This window comes from Mobula birostris, chromosome 1, assembly GCF_030028105.1.
Source record: "Mobula birostris isolate sMobBir1 chromosome 1, sMobBir1.hap1, whole genome shotgun sequence".
NCBI lineage: Eukaryota > Metazoa > Chordata > Chondrichthyes > Myliobatiformes > Myliobatidae > Mobula > Mobula birostris.
In genome coordinates, this window is record NC_092370.1 from 196,939,228 (window position 1) to 196,963,112 (window position 23,885).

The 23,885-nt window shown below is 40.6% G+C and overlaps 1 protein-coding gene across 1 annotated transcript; it reads right to left on the reverse strand.

The window, feature by feature from the left end:
- Positions 1-296: 296 nt before the first annotated feature.
- dact1 (dishevelled-binding antagonist of beta-catenin 1) lies at positions 297-12,420 on the reverse strand. Its single transcript, XM_072280791.1, has 4 exons — positions 11,816-12,420; positions 9,794-9,926; positions 5,639-5,794; positions 297-2,364 (listed from the first exon to the last, which is right to left on the reverse strand). The coding sequence occupies exons 1-4, from the start codon at positions 12,149-12,151 to the stop codon at positions 494-496; spliced, it is 2,496 nt and encodes an 831-aa protein (XP_072136892.1). The 5' UTR covers positions 12,152-12,420; the 3' UTR covers positions 297-493.
- Between the last annotated feature and the right edge of the window lie 11,465 nt (positions 12,421-23,885).

Sequence of the window (23,885 nt, forward strand, 5' to 3'; positions counted from 1 at the left end):
CAACCATCTCATATTACAGGTCTTCCCCCATTCACGTAAACCCATTTTAAGTAAGGTATTTACATAAAAACTGACATTAGAGCTGCAGGCATCTTTTGCCGTGTGGAAACTCACTTCGTAACCTCTTTTCTAACTTGCAAACAGTCCAGGTTATGAACAGTTCTCAGGGAAAAAATATCCTACTGTAACCTGGGGAAGACCTATATTGCACAATGTAAAAGAACAAAGTGAAGCAAATTTCAAAACAGTTAAAGATTCAAGATAAAACAATTTATTAAAGCATGAAACAACTTGTATTAATGTACAGGTACTATATACAAACAGCAGTGTACAATTTAGAGCCAATATTGAACAATAATATCATGCACAGAATACTGATAGTTTAAAACCTACATGCTTAGTTCTGAGAAATGGTTCCTTAAATCCTTAAGTGTACAATTCAAAGTAAGATCCTACCCCGTCACATGGAGTTCAATATAAATGTCAGATTCCCTTATACAGTTGTCATTAATTTTAGTGAACCTGATCTGAAACGTAGAATCTTTTTCTTTAGATTGTGCGATGCTTTGATTTTGACAAAGGCCTTCGATGGAGACTTCTTTAACTCTGCAGCTGATTTTTGTGCAGGCCGAGACTGGGTAAATTGTGACCAGACTAGTGCACCATTTTCATCTGAGTCACTGGATGAAGTAGTTTCTCCTACGATATCGACATCGCTCAAACTGGACTCACTATCTCCAAAGCAATTGGTGGTGTAATTGCTGTGCTCGTCCTCGCTAGTGTCTGCCACAGTGGAGTGAAACAAAGACTCACACTCAGCAGAATACTCCGAATCACTTCCCCGTAGAGCACAAACACCATTGTTCTGCCTGTACACACCAGGCACACGACAGAGCACCTCCTTTCTGTTGTGCCTTCTGAAGCGTTTCATTGCTTCTTCACGAGAAACCTCAGCTGAGGACCTCCATTTCCGGTAATCAATCCTTTGTTTGTACCTGGGCTTCACCAGGACAGCTTCCCTTCCAAGCCCACTACACCTAGTAGATTTGGTCCCAGTCTGTCTTCCAAGAACGCTGTTCTCAGATATGGTATGGAAGGACTTCTTTGTTCTGGATGTGGGCCTCCTCACATTTCGTTTCACATGATCAATGTCATCGGAAAAGTGACATCTTTTTGGAGTAACTTTCGTTTTTTGTTTCAAGGTCTGAACATTTGATTGAAGAGTTCTGTCACAGTGGGGCCTGGACTTCAATGTGGAGCTCTTAAATTTGCTGACCTTTACATTTTTGGAACCTTTGTGAGATTTTATCACTTGTTGCTCAGCTGAAATGAATTGGCTATTCACTAATTGCCCATCATCTTCTAAACTCTGTACAGAGGATGCTTCACTCCTGGCATCTAGTGGTGCTCTGTCTTCCACGGGAAAGGAAGCCACTGGTGGTCTTTGCGGCCTTTTGGGAATCGCCACCTTAAGAGGCTGCATGACCTTGTCTTCATGTCCTGAGAAATGTTGATGTGCATTATCTTTAGGTGTGCAAGAGCCACATTCACCAGTCCCTTCTTGGTAATCTACAGTCACAGGACATTTAGTTAGCCCATTGGTCAATACATTGGCCTTTTTTTTAGGCAGGCTACTCAGCTGAAATTCATTAACAGTAGTTTGAACAACAGTTATTTGGGTATTTATAGATTCTATTTTAGATTCTTGCACGTTTTTCTGGCTCTGTTTATTTTCATTGCCTGGAAATTGCCTTTGTGGGGACACTACATTGCAGTCAGACCCATTAGTTGCAGGAGGATGGGTGTGAACATTTTTGGGCATTTTCAAATCAGAGTTATTGGGTACAATCGTCTGTTTGACACAGATACTACCTTGCCTCAAGATTCCCTTCAACGGATCTGTATTTAGGCTGGTCCTTGGCTTATTTGGTCTAAGAGGTTGGATTTTCTTCTGAACAAGGCCAAGTATATAATTATCCAGTCTTTTCATTGTTGAAGGGTGAACCACTGGGCAAGAACTGTTCTGGGAGGCTGGAACAGCAGAGTCGGTTTTTACGGGTTCACATTCTGATGCTACTGATGAAGTGCCTGCACCACACTGAGGTTTCTCCTCTTCCTCTTTAACACTCCCTGTTGCAGGGTGAAAAAATATTGGACTCTGTACGGCAACTGCATGTAGAGGGCTTGGATATCGATACACATCATTACCGTTTTTGGAAACCAAGTCACATTGATACTTGGGGTGAATATCAGTAACCACATCAAGGGAACTAGAATAGGGTGCAGAGAACGAACGTCGAACAACACCAGTATATTGGCACTCAAAAAGCTCCTCTCCATAATCTCTCCAGCCAATGAAATCCTCTGCAAATAAAAAAAACAGCAATTAAAAGGTCTCACTTTATTTACATCAGTATTTCAGTCTTGTAGTATTTATAGCCATGCCTTTCACCTGATAGATAGATAGATAGGTAGATATACTTTATTAATCCCGAGGGAAATTTGGTTTTCCATAACATTTGGAAATACCAGAATCTCATTTGCTATACCTTGCTTTAAGAGGTCCCTCAACACTTAGCTCCCTGATAAAGTTTGAAGTCAGTCAGCATAATATGGAACCATCAAATTATAGTTGAACCACACACACAAAATGTTGGAGGAACACAGCAGGTCAGGAAATGAATAAACAGTTGACATATTGGGCAGAGATAGTTCTTCAGGACTAAGAAGAAAAAGGAAAGATGTCAGAATAAAAAGGTGGGGGGAGGGGGGAGAAACATGATAGCTAGGTGATAGGTGAGGGCAGGTAGGCTGGAGAAAAAGAAGAGAGGAGAGTCCATAGGAGAAAGGGAAGGAGGAGGGCACCCCAGAGGAGGAGATAGACAGGTTAGATGAGGTGAGAGGCTTGAGTGGAATCTTCCCTTTTTCGGTCCTGAAGAAGTGTCTCAGGCACAAACATCAACTGTTTATTCATTTCCATAGATGCTGCCTGGCCTGTTGAGTTCCTCCAGCATTTTGTGTCTGTTGATTTGGATTTCCAGCACCTGCACACTTTCTCATGTTTATGAATTGTGTTTGATGCTTTTACACAACACTTTTGGGTTTTTTTATTATATTAAAAGGGTAGTTTATAAATTGTATTTCTTGTTGACTTCCAATTTTCTTTTACAAACTGGTTGTTTAGAAGTGAACATTCTGCTCAGAAGCATTTGCAGTTGCTGAAGCTTAGGTATTGAAAATGGCAGGAAAATGTGTTAGCAAAAGGACAACTATTTCTCCAAGTGACACTGAAGAATAAATCATTGGCATGACACTGGAGATAAATTCTGTTATTCAAAAATTATATTTATATCCATCTCCAAATGGTAAATAGATCAACTCACCTCATTTGAGAAACGGTACCACCTATATTGTAGCATAGCCTTGGTTCTAAACCAAAGCACCAGCCGACAGTTTTATATTCATTTCTCTGGTATGGGACTAGGAACATTCAAATTGTTTAACTCAGAACCTTGGCCATTACTAATGGAATCAAAGGTGGTACGGCTATGGCTGTAGAGACACAGCAAACAATATAGAAATAAGACAATTTTATCAGAGTTTGATCAACTAAATCATGATCCACTGTTACCATATAACAGTGTGAAATATACAAATGAATGCTGAATTATGTCTTCATATTGCAAAAATGTACATTGTTAATCAGAATGGCAGTGTCTGGACCATTGAAATACTCCAGTTCAAAGACTTCAAACCAAACTCTGAAGCAACACTGAAATTATATCCTTTTGCTTCCTAAAGTGTAATTGTTAGAATGTTACGTTTTTACACCATTAAAAAAAACAAATTACAAAGCACAATTTTAACATCTACTTGTCTAGGCATATGTTTTCTCATGTCATTCTACAGGTGTGCATTAGACAGCATCCTAAAAAGCTGAGTCACTGCTTGGTATAGAAACTGCACCGTAGTGGACTGGAAGGCTCTACAATAGGGTCGTCAAAACTGCCCACTGAATCACCGGTACCAGGCAACCCACCACCAAGGACATGTATAGAGAAAGGTGCCAGAAAAGGGCCAATAACATCATAAAGGATCTCACCCACCCTGCTCATGAACTGTTTGTCCCAGACCCATCAGGGAGGAGGCTATGTAGCATCCATGCCAGGAGCACCAGACTTAAAAACAGTTACTTTCTCCAAGCAGTAAGGCTGATCAACACCTCCACCTACTAATCCACCCCTCCACATCCCAAACCACCACTACTTTATCATTTCCTGTCAGAGTCACGTTATGTACAGACACTCTTGTGCTCAGTGTCACTTTATGGACATACAATCTATGTACATATGCTATCTTATGTATTTACATTTATCATGGATTTTTTGTTATTATTGCGTTCTATGTATTATTACGTTTTTTTGTGCTGCATTGGAACTGGAGCAACTACATATTTTTAAAGTGGAAAAGCTATTGCACTAGGAGAGTTCTAATCCAGCTCTAGTGGTATGAGTAGTCATTATAGACTGCAATCTTCCTTGATTGTAGTGGATGACCATGACTTCTCTGTGCCTTGCCATGTCCTTCGCTCCCCAAGAAGTGTTGCAGAACCACCTTCCTGGCAGTTGGATCTCACTGTTGATCTTATCTGCTTAGTCCGCTGGAGCTGGATTCACATGCTAGGACAGACATGTCCATGTTTCACCAGGGTACGAGGCCCACCACCTACCTTCACCTGGTTTAGCCCGCCTGTCGAAGCAGTGTACTGGAGTGTGGCTGCTAACAGTTACTTGGTGCCACAGGTGAGAGCTGTGTGTCCAATAGGGACCAAAAGTAAGTGAGCTGCCCCAGGATGGACACGACAAACCCCCTTCACCAGAGGTGTTACCCCTCCCTGGACATCCCATAGACCGCAGCGTACACTGAATGAATTTCCCCCATTGGTAACTATTAGGAACTAATACATTGTATTATAGTACTGTAGTAGTTTTGGTAGTGTTCTAATTTATTCTGTATTTGGCTTAAGTGCTTAATTTGTTACTCGGTTAAACGGTAGTTTGTCTTTTTTATACCTTTTTAACTATTTCCATGAAACCTTGGCTAATTGGAGCAATCATTTAATTGGGTCAAAATGTACTGGTTCCAATGTGTCCCAATTAACTGGAATCCACAATACATATATAAAATATGTGTTTTTTTAAAATCACAAGCTAGCACAGAGGGGATTGGCTTAATCGTGTACATCCACGTTATATCAAAATCCCAATTTGTAAGCTTCTTCATAAATCGTCCCCCACTCAAGAGATGGACAAGATAAACCCAACTACCCATCTTCCTTGATAAAGTATTCAGCAATCAATAAAGACCTCAAGGTGTGGCATCTCTGTATTTTAGTTGCAAATATGCAATCGGATGAAGCATTTTAGGGGAAAAAATGCTAAGAAATCATCTCTGTTCTTCCCACCACAACTGTAATGTTATGAACTAAAAAGTTAAATTTGACATTTTTTGCTGCTCAACATTTGATGCAAACATCACCGCATTAGCAAGAAGGTACCCAACTCCATATTAATTGCAAGTCAGATCACCAGATTATAGATGAATTTCAGTCATAACAATCCATTTACATGTCTCTTACCTGTTGACTTAGGGCGGCCATCTGTGATGTTCAGTGGTGCATCCAGTGGACTACAGAAACAGGTGCTGGAATGACAACTGGATAAACACTCACTGAAAACAGAATTAGAGGAGTTTGAAAGTGACCCTGATGCTCCATCACTCATTTCGTAAAAACCTGTCAAAATCAAAGAGAAAAATGAATTTTCTATATACCAAGTTCACATAAATTTGTTAGAGAAGTTACTCAATCTTTCAATAAACTAGATATTGCAAAAATATATACACAGTATATGGTGTAGTGTAAGAGAATATTAGATCATCACATTTGATTAGGATACCGAAATACTTAAAAAGAAAATTTAGTTAAGTGACAAAATAGCATTCTTTTTTTTAAATCATTTGTTTCAGTTAAAGCTGCAATAAGTTGAACTCTATTTTGGGTGTAACATCAAAATGTTTGGATAATTTCTACCAGAAGTTTCATGACAAAAAAATAGATTTCTAATAAACACGTACTTAAAAGGCAAGCAAAAATGTAAAGGCTTTATAATACGGTTGAAGACATCAGCAGCAAATGAACATTATTATAAAAATACATTAATAAAGAAAGGAGAAAATTAGAAGTATCTGAAACAGCATTTTATTGGCACAGGGAAGAACAATCACCTTTTAAGGCAATTAGAAATTCTGAAGTATAGGGCAGTAGTGGTGAAAGCATGTTAATAATTTTACTTTTGTATTATTTTGGCTAACATCAGGTAAGCAAATTGGGTTCTTTCCTATAAATGAAAAAAGTATAATTCAAATATGGTAAAACAAAAAAGTGGTAGAGTCGATATGTGCATTAGTTAAAGGTCTTCTTACCAATCAAATACCTTAATGGTATTTAGTATACATTCCATATATTTTGAGAGTTTCAAACATCTACCTTCCTTAAAGGAAACCATATATTACTTACTTTGCAGTATTTCAAACAAAATAGTTGATTGCTTAAGATTTAACATTAAAGCAAACCAAAGATGGTCAGCAACATTTAAAATTATTTATATGTGCTTAGTATTTTTGGTATTATTACATTTTCTTAATTTTTCTATTCCCCCCACCCAATTTAGAATTTAATTGGCTATCCCCAAGTTATTAGTGCAGAAGCCATTTAGCACAGCGGCACAGTAGCATAGCATTAGTGCAATTACTTTATAGTACCAGTGACAGCCAATATCAGGGTTCAATTCCCACTGGTGTCAGGAGTTTGTCTGTTCTCCCTGTGACCGCGTGTTTCCTCTGGGTGCTCTGGTTTTCTCCCACATTCCAGCAACGTACAGTTAGGGTTAGTAAATTGTGGGCATGCTATGTTGGCACCCGAAGCATGGCAACACTTGTGGGAGCCCCCAGCTGATTTGATTTGACATATTTCACTGTATGTTTCAATGTACATGTGACAAACAAAGCTAATGGTTTTTAAAATTTTTTTTAAGAGCTCAAATATTGACTTCCAATATTTAAGTATCAAATATGCCACAGCCAAGGAAGCTCACCAATGGCTCTGCTTCCTTGGGAGACTAATGAAATCTGGCATGCCCTCATCAGCCCTTACCAATTGTATCAATGCACCATAGAAAGCACCTAATCCAGATGCTTGGTATGCCTGCGACCACAAGAAACTTCAGAAGGTCATGAACACATCTCAGGACATCATGGAAATCAATAACCCCTCCATGGACTGTCTATACTGCTCCTTACTTCAGCAGCTTGTATAATCAAAGAGTCCACCCACCCTGCACATCCTTTCTTCTCCCCCCCGCGCCCCCCCCCGCCACCCCATCAGGCAAAATATACAAAAGCCTGAAAGCACATATCACTGGGCTCAAGGACATCTTCTACCCCACTTCTATAAGAACATTGAATGGGTCCCTAGTTCATTAAGACAGATTCTTTACCTCATAATCTACCGTGTTATGATCATGTACTTTCTCTTAAGCTGTTGTACTTCATTCTGCAGTCTGTTATTATTTAACTTTGTTCTAAGATGACACTAAGATTGCATTGAAAGCGAGGAAGGCTTTCAAAGCTTGCAGAGGGATTTGGACCAACTGGGGAAATGGGCTAGAAAATAGCAGATGGAATTTAACGCAGACAAGTGTGAGGTGTTACATTTTGGAAGGACAAATCAAGGTAGGACATACACAGTAAATGGTAGGGCACTGAGGAGTGCAGAGGAACAAAGAGATCTGGGAGCTCAGATACATAATTCCCTGAAAGTGGCGTCACAGGTAGACAGGGTTGTAAAGAAGGCTTTTTGGCATCCTGGCATTCATAAATCCAAGTATTGAGTATAGGAGTTGGGATGTTATGGGGAGGTTGTATAAGGCATTGGTGAGGCCAAATTTGGAGTATTGTGTACAGTTCTGGTCACCTAACTATAGGAAGGATATCAGTAAGATTGAAAGAGTGCAGAGAAGACTTACTAGGATGTTGCCAGATCTTCAGGTGTTGAGTTACAGGGAAAGATTGAAAAGGTTAGGACTTTATTCCTTGGAGTGTAGAAGAATGAGGGGAGATTTGATAGAGGTTTACAAAATTATGAGGGGTATAGACAGAGTAAATGTGAACAGGCTCTTTTCACTTAGATCAGGAGAGATAAATATGAGAGGTCATGGCTTTAGGGTGAAAGGGGAAAGGTTTAGGGGGAACATTAGGGGGAACTTCTTCACTCAGAGAGTGGTGGGAGTTTGGAATGAGCTGCCATCTGACATGGTAAATGCGGGCTCACTCTTAAGTTTTAAGGATAAATTGGATAGGTACATGGATGGGAGAGGTCTGGAGGGTTATGGACTGGATGCAGGTCAATGGGACTAGCGGAATAATGTTTCAGCACAGACTAGAAGGTCCGAATGGCCTGTTTTCTGTGCTGTAGTGTTCTATGGTTCTACTTCAATGCACTATGCCTTATTCTACTTCAATGCACCATGTAATGGTTTGATCTATATGAATAGTATGGAAGATGACCTTTTCACTGCACCTTGGTACATGTGTCAATTATAAGCTATTTCCAATAGGGTTCTTGCTTGACATCAATACATATATATGAGTGATAGTGATTAGGATTATCAGAGCTGCTTGAAATTCTAAATTTGCTGTCACTTATTGGACATGTTTAATGAGCACAGACCAAGGGTTAAATGCACCTTTCAGATGCATAATCGCTAGGTGGGTTACTGACACAAAGGATGATACACTTACCTACTAAGCCATTGAGAAACCCAAAGCAGCACAGCTTTTTTAAAAAAGTGGAATACCCTGCCAAAACTAGAGGGACAAAGGAAAAAAAATGTAATTTAGGGTGGTCTCCAAATCAGAAGGTCATGAGTTCAAGCTCTGTCCCAGACTTGAGCACATAATGTAGAATGGTGAATCTGCAATACGTCAGTACTGCAGTTTTGGAAGTGGCCTTTTCGATGAGATAGCAAAACACACAAAATGCTGGAGGAACTCAGCAGGTCAGTCAGCATCCATGGAAATGAACAGTCAACGTTTTGGGCCAAGACCCTTCTTCCAGACATTTGTCAGTGATTTCATGGTGCATTGTAATGGAAGACAATTTGATAAACAAAGCATTTTCCTGGTGTCCTGAGCACTTAATGCCAAAACAGATCAACTAGTTGTCGTTATCTCTTGACTGCTTGGTGGGATATAGCTTTGTTACATTTGTGTATACAGCAACAGAGAATAAACATCAGATGTAATTCTTTCTGGGATATTCTGGCATGTGAAGGATGTCAGTAATGTTCTTAGAAAATAGTTGGCAGTCAAATAGTTTGTATTGCTCAATTTTATTAATTGTTTAACACAAACTATTTTGCTACGGTAATTGCAGGATTATCACCTATATTTGCATTCTCACAACTTGGTGAAATGCAGGATATTAACTGAAGTTTTTCATTTTGAAGTCCGTGAGCACAGAGGAAAAAAGTGACAGTACAAAATTTCTCAAACTACTGCAGTTTGTAATCAGATTCTAATTGTCAAGGTTTTAAAACAACATGATCAAATGGAGAAGGAAGTAGATTTAAGAACTGCAGAGGATATTTGGTATTCCAACAGTGTGGAAATGTTCCTACTCATATGAATCATCCTTTGATGTACATATCCAGATGTCTACCATAAGCAGACTGACCTGAACTGGGTCTGCTGTCTGTTTCTAGGTTGTCATTTGGACCCTTTTCCACATCCAACTGAAGGTCACTGATCTGTCGATCCAGCTCCTGGAGCTGATTTATGAGGCCAGCATCTCTCCTCCTCAAACAGTTCTGTAAAGATCAAGCAGCAGCACATTTTAATCAATCGCAGAAATAACTAATTCAGGCTTCAGTGAATGCTAAGAAAGCTATTAATTCTGCCCTTTAACTGATGTTTAACATTCCACTGTCCCAGTCACATCATGAAACCTCAGGTGTGTTTCCTGCAAATAGCAGCATACATTGCTGATTTATAAAAGGAGTTAATTGTGAATTATTTCACTCCTCAGTTAAATCAATGAAATTATATTTGCAGCATGTATTGTGTCTTTAAAATTCTGGAATACATGAATACAAGTTGCTAAAATGTAGAAAATTGGTTAAATATCCCGGATCCCTCCAGAGAATTATTGAATGCAGTCAGTTATTCATAGAATATTACAGCCACGAAGTAAAATGAAAATACTGTTAGCTCCTCGGTTCAAAAGCAGAAGATGAAATTCCTGAAAGGGGGAACAGACTTCATTATTGGCAACTTGCCATCTACACACACTCACACGATTACAATGTGGACTTTTATTTTCAAAAAGCTATCTTAAAGAAACGAGCAACGCCAATGCCCGCAGTGGATTCGATCGTCTGTAGATCCGGCGTGGCAGTAAGTTCAATGTCATTGATAAACCCGTGAAATATTAGCAATTGACACACAGTTTCTTAGCCTTTTCCTCCATTGTCAAGCATGGCCGAATTAATGCCTTTAAATAAAATAGGCGTTGACAGAACACCTTATCCAAATGCCTCCCGAATGGTGTAGAATATACCCTGGAACTAGAGCTCCACAGAGAGCGGGTCATTTCCCCCCCCCCCCACCACCACCACCACCACACACAGACACACACAGACACACACACCTCTGTGTATATATAGATATACAAATTTAGGGCTTAATAATTCGAGAAGAGCTAACCCAGTTACGTCCAGTACAATTTCCAGTCAGTCAACTGTCAGAGTAATCTGGGGGCAGGAGTATAACCAAATGTACAATTTTGTCAAGCTACGATCCGTTCTATTGTTCCATTAAATGATGCAGCAACACTGCACAGAAAGAGGCAAGGTCTGCTTCATCCCGGTCAGCTGATCGGTAACATAAGCAGATTCCAGCCCCTCGCTCTGCAGGAGAGCCGCGGTCTGCTTGTAAAGTTCATTTAAGTCACTATGTCTATTATAAGCGGCCAAAGGGGTTTAAAACGTACAGCCGGACCTCCTCCTCCTCCGAGGAGATTAGTATTATGCTGTTATTTCATTAGTAGGAAGTCAATTTATTGCATTTTTTTTACAAATAGCCACGACTCCTTCTCTGCCATCTCAAAAGACTAATCGAACTCGTTGTAAATGCCCCAGCTGCATTTGCCATTAACGACCAGCTCCCTCTATCACACGTCTTCTACAGCAATATTGTACAGTCTGATTGTTACTCTGTGCAAATGGAAACTGATCTACTTCGCCCCACTTCTTTTTAAACAGACATACAAACGCACAGCTGCAATCCCGAGCCGGAAAAGTCAAGGGGCCAAAAAAAAAGTTTATGCTCCCAATAAACCCTTCACTTTTTCGTTAGCTTGTTCAGCAAGATCAAGAAATTCAGCAGTACGTAAATCCAGTAATTAACATGGCACGAAGGTCACTCAAAGCAAACGCGGAAATCATTAAAGACCTATGCCAGAGAATTACATTTTTTGAATGGACGCGTCTCCCAGAATCTTCGATTCTGTTTTGCTATAATGGACTCTAGTATTATTTTACAAGCCACGTTGCAAAGTATGACGCTGAATTGACTAATTAAAATGTAGGATGATATTTGGGGAGATTTACAGTTAATGTCACTATACCGCTGCAATTATCAAGAGTATCACGCCAATAATACATCTTTATTTTAGAAGCAGTTCGTTTTAATGTCTCACCAATTGTTTCCTTAACATGATAATGTTATCTTCTAATTGCTTTTCCTCAGGGGTCAAATAAAGTTCCCCTTGAGATCCCTTTCTCCTTTCGCCTTTGAGAGCAGCAGTGTTCTCTGAAGCTTTCAGTAATTCCATTGCACCCCGAACCAAGTACTCCTGTCTGTGTTTCAGCAAATCCAGCTCTCCTAGTCCAGCCAAGGTAGCCTCGAACCTATCTCGGGTCCGGCACCGATCGCTCTCAGCTTCTGCTTTCTCCCGGTTTCGGGTCTCCCCTTCCAGTTTTATCGGGTGCCGAATCCCGTTAACAGGCATCGTTAAAAGAGCCTGTTTTAGCATAATAAAAAAGGCTCTGCTTCAGTTGCTAACGCTGGCTTCCCGCAGTCTTGTCCTTTTGTTCAGATATTGGAAGAGCTATTTTTAATCCCCTCCGCCGGGGTGTTTTCCCGGGATGACAGATCGAGGTTAATGAGATGAAGACCACAAACTACACTCCTTCCTCAAAACGTTGCGGCAGCCTCGACCGTTGACAGCTCCACTGTCCCTCTCCCCTTGACTCAAATACAGAAGCACCCAGGCGCGTCTTGTACGTGAGCCCGCAATTTACGTCCTGCCGCCCCGGCACAAGCACCGCTCTAATCCTAATCAAACTGTGATCAACTATAGCAGAACAGAGCGGCCACATCAAACAGCACCGGGACACCACCTTTGTTAAAGGGGAACCTCCTGTTTGGAGTGTGGGGGGCGGGGAGGATCGGTATTCAACACTTAAAAACAGAACATCGAATAAACAGCCACTCTTCGTTTAAATAAGAATGTTCTTATCATCATAATTTTTTAAAAAACATATGAAACCCAGGGGACGGACACTTTTAAAATCCATTTTCGATAACTGATGATTTTCAAAATCAGACTTGTGTTATTCGATTATAACAGATTGGGAAATGCATTTGCGCATTTAGACGGAAGCTCGGGTAAATAATACTAAAAGTGCATGATAAAGCAGAAACTGTATTGCTTAAACTCAGTGGATTAGCTGACGACGCATAACGGCGTGAGTCTATAGGCAGAGTCGCGGTGATTTTCGCCGGTTCCGGATCGGCATCTCATTCTGGTAAATGTCAGGTACAAAGCAGAAAAAAAATACTCGGCAGGGCTGGCAGCATCTGTGGAGAGAGGGTCGGAGTTAAAGTTTCAGGGAAATGACCTTTAATCAGAAATGGGAAATGTTAAGGGTCAAACATGGCAGGCGCGAGAACGGGACTCAAAGAGAAGGTGAAAGGAACGATAGGAATGATGAAGGGCCTCGGCCCGAAACGTCGACTGTTGACTCTTTTCATTAGATGCTGCCTGGCTGCTGAGTTCCTCCTGCATTTTGTGTGTGTTGTTTGGATTTCCAGCAGCTGCAGAGTTTCTCTTGTTTCAAATAAGAATGGGGCATCTTTTTTACATTATAGCGGAACTTGTGCTTCTGGATAATCTTAACAGGATTGGCACCTCTGTTCTAGGAGAAGATCTACTCTTCTCGCTCACGCGGTTTATCTTGTTCGCTTTCACTGAACAAGATAAATCTCATGGGGGAGAAGGTTCCTATCTGTCCTTCAATCTATCCCAAACATCACTTTTTCTTCTTTCTTCCCCCACACCGCTTCCTCTGCATCTTAATACTTGTCACATCTTTCCCTAAATTAGCTCCCAATCTATGAACAGAAGCAGCCGGCTGGCCTGCCGAGTATTTCAAGCTCTTCCGTTTCCTATCAGGTCTCCAGCACGTGCAGTATTTTAGTTTTTGAACGATAAGTAACCATGGGCCCTATAGTTCAAACTACACAGTATTTCTTTGCATTGCAATCCCTTTGTTGGATCACCCTGTAATTTGGCCTAATCAATATTAATAAGAGCAGTTTCTCTCCCAATCGCCAAGTGTGCATCACAGCTTCCTGACTACAACCAACAACTGACGCCCGAGTTTGATTTTAGGCGATATTGCAGCAATTTTGATAAATAACATGTCATCTCTTTAAGAAAACACATCGGCAGTACGAAAGGGAGGGTAATCAGCCGGGCAGGATGTTCACAGCAGACTATTCGCGATAAAGAAGCTGAGAACTCGATGTCAAACTGTGATGTCAATTCCTTCCAAACTTCAAGCGGTTTGAAGTTGACATGAAGATTAAGAGAGATAACATCCACCCAACCCCAGATACTGGGGAAATGTACAGTAGATTCACCAATTGACAATCTTATCCAAAGTAATAATCGGTGGAATGCGGGAAAGTTTTGACAATGAAGTGAAGTTAAATAATGAACTTGCGTTGAAAGCTTGTGAGAGGTTCCTTTCCAAAGTGAGGCTACAACCAAGCCCTATCCCCTCCAAATTTATTTTCTGTTTACTGTTCCGTTATAATTTACAATAAAACCCAACAATTGTGGTATTTGGGACAACTCCAGTTGTTCTACCGAGTACCCGTTGCCGAAATGTTCATTTCGACTATATGCAACAATCCCAGTAATGGGCATTTCGCTGGATAACAAAGCCAATGGGATCATGCAGGGCCCCTTATAAAGTGCAATTATTTTTTTCCCAGCCAAGCCTGTCACAAATTTTTAAAGTCATAATGCAGAGAGTGGTGCTGACAGTCCAGCGCATCTGTAGATGTGAACTTCCCACTATTCAGGACATTTACAAAGACAGGTGTGTAAAAAGGGCCCGAAGGATCATTGGGGAACCGAGTCACCCCAACCACAAACTGTTCTGCTACCATCCAGGAAACGGTACCGCAGCATAAAAGCCAGGACCAATAGGCTCCCGGACAGCTTCTTCCACCTGGCCATCAGACTGCTTAACTCATGTTGAAACAACTGTATTTCTATGTTATATTGACTATCTTGTTGTACATACTATTTATTATAAATTACAATAAATTGCGGATTGCACATTTAGACGGAGACGTGACGTAAAGATTTTAACTCCTCATGTATGTGAAGGATGTAAGTAATAAAGTCAATTCAATTCAATTCAATGGTATATTTTCTCAGTTGCCACAGACAGAAATCACGACATCTCACAATGTCATTGTCTGTGCGATGGTTAAGATGTGTCATGCCACAAAACCGAAGAAATAATTTCTATTATTTATTTTCACTTCGTGACAAGAAACAAATAAAATGAACAGCGACCTCTGTTTTTAACCGGCTACAGTGCAAACTTGATGGGTGAACCATTCTTTCAGACATTGTGCCCTTTCACGTGACGTCACCAACACGTTGAGTTGGGATGATGGCTTCAATGTGGTTTTCATACTGTCTGTTTAGGAGCTCATTATGAATACACTGAAGTTACATATTTTATGAATCTGGATTGAACACACCTACAAAATTGGCGACCTTGGCAGCTACTTCAAAGAAGAAACGACCTGCTCCTATAGTTCTGCCAAGTGTTCTTATTCCTCTCTAGGAAGAGGTATAGTCGACGTTTCGGGCCGAGACCCATCGTCAGGACTAACTGAAGGAAGAGTTGCGTTCACCAGCAACTTTGATGTGTTTTGCTTGAATTTCCAACATCTGCAGAATTCCTCGTGTTTGTGTTCTTGTTCCTATTGAGTGCAACCCAAAGGTGATGTTCTCACAGAAATGTAAGGCATTCATGAAAAAATAGTCTACCAGATCAATCAATTTCTCCCATGTTTTACCAGATCGAACAATTTCTCCCGAGAACTCAACAAGCGACCGCCTGTTATTTTGCTCGTGATACGCATTGCAACTTTAAACTATGACTTGTGATCTACGTTGGTTCGCGCTACTAACACGATTTTTACGAAACTTATTTCAAACGTGCAAGCAGTCTTAATTCCTGCTCTCTCAGTTCCTGTATGCCGCGCGTGTGTCGCAGCAGCCATTTCCCCTTTCAACTGCGGATCAACATGGACCGCGACGCTCAAGTCGCTGGAGCAAGAATGATTGATCATATCAGTGTTGCCCTCCTCCAAATAGCCACCTTTGTGTGTGGCTGCATCAAGCTGTTTGTAGAACTGTCTAAGCCCCTCAGTGTCCAGTCCCACATACTCTAGACAGGTGTATTGTTCGGAGGTCATCTGACTAGTATCGGTGCTATGTTTTTAAAATGTATTAAATTGATAACCCTACCAATGTGTAGACTTAACAACTGTGAATGCATAGTCTGATCATTGCTGTATAAGTTTAAAAAAAGCTGTTACTGTTTTGTATTTCGTGGATATATTTTAATGAATAAAGATTATTTAAGGAATTTTAAAAGTCTAAAGAAAATAAGTTACAGGAACTGCTGATAATGACAATTTGGGACTCAAAGGGGTCATAAAGATTGCATGCAATGTAATTGAATCTAGTGATTTAATTATCTATTCAAAGGACATACCTACGCAAACTCGACCAAATGATCTCATTGTGTATTACTTTCTAAACTGTAACCTGAGGGTATTCACATTGAAAACTACAGGCCAGTTCCAGTTAGGATGCAAGGTTCCTCTATTATTCAGCACTTTGTACTACACTGCCCAATTTTTTTTAAAAAAAGCATGATTTTAAATCTTGGTAATGTCTCAGCTGTAGTAGGTAATACTTGAAGTAGAAATTCACTCAACCAAGAAGTTTTTATTATCAATTCCGACTACAAACATAAACCCTTTCTGAAATGACCAGAACTATACATAATGGACAAAAACAGGATCTTCAACATTGTCAGAAAAAATTGTTTATAAATTAGGAATGGAAGAACAATAAAAAGATGCCTTGTTTAAGACTAGCAAATTCGAGGCTTATCCAATTCCATGGAATCTCGTGGAAGGTGTTTATAAATTTCTTATGCTTTGTGATAATCTGTATATGTCATGGTCCAGTCCGTGAAATCTGCATTCTGGTTCACAGTCCAGTTCATTGATCCTTAATCCGGGTTTTCCTGTTTTCCTTTGTTCCACTGGGTGCCTTAATTGAGACACCTGATTCTCATTTTGGGCTTGCACATAAGTACCTCTGTGAACCAAGGATTCCCTGCTGGACTGTTCTCTCCCCTCCCCATCTGAATCCCTGACAGTTTCCTCAGCAGTCCCCTCGGCATGTATCCTCGGCAGTCATCCCAGCCCTGCACTCCAAGGAGGGTCCTGGCTCCGTACCCGAGAGCCTAATCTAGCCGAGTCCAAGAAACGAGCCAAACCTAGTCCAAGAGCCATGTCCTGTGCTGGGGTTCCTCACCCTGTGCTGGAGTTCCTCGCCCAGCCCTGGAGTTCCTCACTTAGCCCAGTGCTGGAGATTCCTTGTCTTGAGCTGGAGATTCCTCGTCTTGAGCTGGAGATTCCTCATCCTGTCCAGGAGTCCCTCGTCTAGTCCAAGCCACGTCCAAGAACCTCGTCTAGTCCAAGCCACGTCCAAGAACCTCGTCCTGTCCAATCAAGGCTTTGTGTTCTCATTCTGTCCATATGCCTTGTCCTGTGCAGGAGTTCCACGTCCAGTCCTGTAGCCTAGCCACGTCCTGTCCTTGCCAAGATCCTAGTCCCGAGTCCTAGCCTAGACCCGGGTTCCGCTTCCAGGTCCTTGTCCAGGCTCTGGTTCCGGAGTTCCTTCTTCCTAGTCCAGGCTCCTTGTTCCTAGTTCCACGTCCGGCTCCCGCGTTTCTAGTCCAAGTCCTAGTCTCATCCAGGGCCTGTGTCAATGTCCAGAGTCATTTCTTCCCAATTTCCCTTACTTTCTTGATAAACCTAGTCCTGTTCCTAGTACTTCAGTGTCTGTGTCTTGCATTTGGGTCTGCTCCCAACTCCCCCTTATGACAGTATAGTTACTTAATCCGTATTGTAAACATTTAACATGACAATGTTTGTTCGAAAATTGGGTTCTGGTCAGTTACTTAAAAGGAACATTCAAAAAGTACTTTGTTTACAATACAGAATACTTTACATTTAGAAACTTGCCTCCAGGACTGCTTTGTTCCTTTTCACAAATATTCTTATTGGAAACCTATACAATCCCATCCTGCTCTTGGAACAGGATACTGTGGCACAATAACTCTCCCTTGAGTCAGTGAACTGATATGTATAGTTTCCTGTGTATGATAGTAAGATTCATTAAGCCCTATTGCGGTTTCTTGTAATTATACAATTATGTGTAGTTCAAATAATATCATAAAATAGGAAAAAGGAGGGTTGTTCATCTAGTCCCATCTTATCCATGCAAAAGAAAGGGATAACTTTCATATTAATGTAGATAACTATTTCATCACAATTCAATTTTTTCATACCACCACAGCTCCCAGAATTTCATTCAAATATTCAGTGTATTTCATATTTAAAATATCCTCATAAAAATGGAGAAATTGCTTTTTGGCGGCTTTCACCTAATGAATTTATTATGAGGTCTTGCATACATCCCCACTGTATGCAGAACTGAGTTGTACGTAAACAGGTCGTGTAACATGGTACTTGCTTTACCCAACCACCTGGGGAATTCCTAAGGTGACAATAAAGGGTATGGGGGTGTTTGATAGCAAGCAGAGGTAGCAAGAGATTACAGCCTGAATTTCAGAAATGAGTTACTTATTGTATGCACTTGATCCTCAATGCCTCATAATTAGTTATAATAATCACATGATCACCTCACCAATTGCTAACCCACTGTTCTCTGAGATTTTGCTCGAAGCATGTTATAGTTATTGAAAAGCAATGTGACACTTCTTTATTTGGCATATCATGAGAAATCTGGACTGAGGAAATCCTGTTATTCTGGGCCTGACCCGCGCATTATTGCCATTCACTACTGTAGTAGAGTGTTAGCTAGTACTATTCCCATAGCTACACAAGTCCTCTGACTTAGGGTATGGTGTTCACTGGGGTAAATTTCAGAATCTGCCCTTTCAAATGGTCTTGGCCACATTTTCCTAGTCCACAGCCCAAATGAGATATTGCTGCCTCACTTTATGTACCTTGAGGCAAAGAGTCAGGTTTTGCCTGAGCTATGATAACATTATAACTTTCCCCTTTATTGATCGCAGCATTTGAGGTTGGACTTAAACAATAGGCTGTTAACAGTGGTCATTAATTTATAATGTAAATGACAGAAGCAGACCAAACTAAAAAGTGTAGACAGCATTGTGTGGATTATCAAAAATATGTTTTTATTCTAGCACCAAGAAACCAACAGCAGCCAATGTATCAGTTGTGTGAAAAAGTTCTTTTTCGAATGGGGCAATGAAACTGTCTAGGCTCCTTGAATATTTGAAGTGACCACACTCCAATAATGCAAAAAAGAATTTGGATTATTTTCAATCACTTTGTGGAAACTTTCAGAAATGGAAAACACTTCAAAACATGTTTGCCAGCACCTCACAACAAAATGGCAATAGTTTGTAGGCTCTTACAACATTTAATTGCTTAGTGCTAAATCTGGAAGGCCCCATATAATTGCAGAAGAACTGATTCTGCCAGCAGTAAGGGAGGTTCTGAGTATGGTTTTGCAAAAGTTACCAGACCAAATAATTAAAGGAATTCCACTCAGTGATAATACTGTTCAAAGAAGATTATTAGATTATGAGGACACGCAGTCCTATTTATTGTCATTTAGTAATGCATGCATTAAGAAATAATACAATATTCCTCCAGTATGATATCACAGAAACACAAGACAGACCAAGACTGAAAAACTGACAAAACCACATAATTATAACATATAGTTACAACAGTGCAAAACAATACTGTAACTTGATGAAGAATAGACCATGGGCACGGTAAAAAAAATCTCAAAGTCTCTCAAATGTCCCATCATCTCACGCAGATGGGAGTAGGAAGAAAACTCTCCCTGCCATGAGCTTCCAGTGCCTCAAACTTGCCGATGCAGCATCCTGGAAGCACCCAACCACAGTCCAACTCTGAGTCCGTCCGAAAACCGAGCCTCCGACCAGTCCTCCGACACCGAGCACTGAGCATTATCTCTGCCAAGCGCTTTGACCCCAGCCCCAGCCGTCAGCAACAGGCAAAGCCGAGGATTTGGGGCCTTCCCCTCCGGAGATTCTCGATCACACAGTAGCAGTGGCAGCAAACCGGGCATTTCAGAAGTTTCTCGAGATGTTCCTCCATGCTTCTCATGTCTGTCTCCATCAAATCAGAATTGTGCACAGCATCCTACTTACAAATACAATTATCATTCACCGGAGAGGCTGCGCGCACTGAATAAATGATACGTCTGGGAATGTGGAAGATACATTATGCAACATACTTAAAACAACAGAATTTGCTCTGCAGTTGGATGAGTCAACTTTGCCAGGCAACAAACCTTTGCTTCTTGTTTATGCTCACTTCATAAAAGATGAAAACATGATTCAAGAGTTGTTATTTGCAAGAAGACTAGAAAAAGATATGAAGAGGGAGTCAATATTTTGGGTTGCTGAGCAATTTTTCAAAAAGAAACCTTAAGGCCATAAGACATAGGAGCAGAATTAGGCCATTTGGCCCATGAAGTCTTCTCCGCCATTCAATCATAGCTGATCCTTTTATTCCCCCCCACCCAGTCCAAATCCCTGGACTTCTCCCAGTAACCTTTCAGCCATGGCCAATCAAGAACCTATCAATCTCCACCTTAACTACACCCAACAACCTGGCCTCCACAGCTGCCTGTGGTAACAAATTCTACAAATTCATCGCCCTCCAGCTAAAGAAATGTCTCCGCATCTTTGTTTTAAATGGACACTCCTCTATCTTGAGGCTGTGCCCTTTCATCCTAGACTCCCAAATTATGGGAAACATCCTTTCCACATATATTCTACCTAGGCCTTTCAGCATTCAAAATGTTTCAATGAGATCCCCCCCTCCCATCCTTCTAAATTCCAGTAAGTACTGGCCCAAAGCCATCAAACATTCCTCATATGATAACCCTTTCATTAGAAACCCAAAACTGTTCACAATTCTGAAGGTGAGACCTCACTAGTGCCTTATAAAGCCTTAGCATTCACATCACCGCTCTTATATTCTGGACCTCTTAAAATGAATACTAACATCACAGCAATACACATCAAAGTTGCTGGTGAACGCAGCAGGCCAGGCAGCATCTCTAGGAAGAGGTACAGTCGACGTTTCAGGCCGAGACCCTTCGTCAGGGTCTCGGCCTGAAACGTCGACTGTACCTCTTCCTAGAGATGCTGCCTGGCCTGCTGCGTTCACCAGCAACTTTGATGTGTGTTGCTTGAATTTCCAGCATCTGCAGAATTCCTGTTGTTTGCGTTACTAACATTACATTTGCCTTCCTCACCACTGACTCAACCTGCAAGTTAACCTTTGGAGTGTTCTGCACAAGGACTCCCAAGTCCCTTTGTATTTCAGATTTTTGGATTTTCTCCCCATTTAGAAAATAGTCTGCACATTTATTTCTTCTACCAAAGTGCATGATAGTGCATTTTCCAACATTGTATTTAATTTGCCACTTTCTTGCCCATTCTTCTAATCTGTCTAAGTCCCTCTGTAGCCTTCCTGTTTCGTCAATACTACCTGCCCCTCCACCAATTTTCATATCATCTGTAAACTTTGCAACAAAGCCACCTATTCCATCATCTAAATTATTCATATACAGCATGAAAAGAAATGGTTCCAACGCCAACCCCTGTGGAACATCTTTAGTCACCGGCAGCCAACCAGAAAAGGATCCTTTTATTCCCACTTGCTGCCTCCTACCAAGCAGCCGATGCTTGTAACTTTCCTGTAATACCATAGGCTCTTAACTTGGTAAACAGCCTCATGTATGGCACCTTGTCAAAGGCCTCTTGAAAATCCAAACATAAAACATCCACTACATCCCCTTTATCTATCCTTCTTGTAATCTCCTCAAAGAATTCCAACATGATTTTCCTTTAAGGAAACCAAGCTGACTTTGTCCTATCTTGTCCTGTATCACCAAGAATTCTGTAAGCTCATCCTTCACAATTGACTCCAAAATCTTCCCAGCCACTGAGGTCAAGTAACTGGTCTAAAATTTCCTTTCTGCTGCATCACTCCTTTCTTAAAGAATGAAGTGACATTTGCAATTTTCCAGTCCTTGGAACCACACCAGAGTCCAATGATTCTTGAAAGATCATTACTGATGCTTCCACAATCTCTACTGCTACCTCTTCAGAACACTAGGGTGCACTTCATCTGGTCAGGATGGACTTATGTACCTTTAGGTCTTTCAGCATTTTAAGCAAAATACTCACTTAATTCATCTGCCATCTGCTTGTCCCCCATTATTATTTCTCCAGCCTCTTTTTCTAGCGGTCCTGTATCCACTCTCATCTCTCTTTTATTTTTATATACTTGAAAAAACTTTTGTTTTCTATTCACCTTGATGTTGTTTACTAGCTTGTTTTCATATTTCATCTTTCCCCTCCTAATGATTCTTCCCACAATTCCTCTCACCAAAATTCTTGCTTCTGCAACAGGTGGGACACCAGGACACCACTGTGGGGTTATTACTTTCTTGAAAAAAAGCTGTACTTAACCTACTTACCATTCACTGTGTAATTCACAGACAACATCTTGTCACAAAGGACCTAACTGATCGGCTGCACAAATCATTAAATACCATTATCATAGCAGTAGCTAAAATCAAGCCCCATGTTCTTAATTCTTGAGTATTTCGAGAACTTTGTATTGAGAATAACAAACAGTTTGAATGCCTGCTTTTGCACACAGAAGTCAAATGGCTCTCAAAAGGAAACTGTCTGAGATGTTTCTATGCACTTTTTGAAACAGTGATAAAATTCTTTGAAGACTCAAATGTTTCATTCAGCAATCAATTCAAGAATATTAGATATGGCATTGTGTATTTCTCAGAATTATTCAGAAGTTTAATGTGCCCATTCTTCAAGAGCATGTTGTGAATCTTATCAAAGTCAATTCAATCATCTTCACATTTCTGTCCAAGTCAACCCTACTGAAGTGCAGCATTGGCCGTCATGACCTTCTCCAATTCCCAAGCATCTCTAAGTTGCAAGAGAAAGAAACAATACAAGATCATGACCTTCAAGCACACTACGCCCACCTGGGTGAGCTGCATAAAGACATTTTGAGAGATTTCAGGATCTTCTCTTGATCCAATTGGCAGACTGGGTAATAAATTCATTCCCGAACATATGTAATGAGGAATTAACAGGCAGGATGGAGGAAGAACTGACCTCACAATAAAATGACTTTGAACTGAAACAGAGGTGCAAAAAAATCATATCAAGTCTTTTGGTTGCGGAAGTAAATCTCTGAATGCTATCCTGCGCTGTGGAAAAAAATCAAGATGTTCTACATTGCCTTTCCAATAACATATTTAGTGGAGTGCAGTTTTAGTGCAGCAGCCCAGCTTCTTTCAAAGCAATGAAACAGACTGCAAGTTACTGAAACTCCCTAGTGACATTCAGCCTGATGTTGAGAAGCTGATATCGTTGCACCAAGACTATCCATCACATTGAAAGGTGAAAATGCAATATGTATTCAATAGTTTGACTACTAATGCAACCTCTGAAATTGTTAATGACATTTGTTTAAAAAATACTTTTATTTGTATCTTTACATAGATTTGAGTATGTTTTGCAATTATTTCTCACTGCTTTGAATTTGCAGTTACTATTTTCTTTCACTATGCATCATAAATCATTTTTTAAACGTAAGGGGCGGAAAAGGAGAAGGGGCGCTGGGGATATCGTTTAGTGGCCATGGGGGCGAACCCAACAAAGTATGGGAACCACTGATCTAAATCCTTTCCCATTTAGCTTCGCCACTACAAAAATTGCAATACACTCATTTGAAAACGGGTGTGAATTGTGTCTTGACATGATGTAGTTTAATAATTATTTCATTTCATTCAGTGAGATTGTTTAGTCTCTGTTGTTTTACGTGCACTCCCAAGGACTACCGGCTGCAATTTATTCATTACATATGCAACACAATGGAAATTGTTGTATTTTCTGGAAAAAAAAGATGTTACATTTTAAGTTTATTCCCACCCTTCCGTATTTTTGAGCAGGTAACGACCATGCTCCTCTGTCAGAAGATGGGCTGGACTTCGAGGTCCTGTCTCAAGAGGGAGGTGTTGA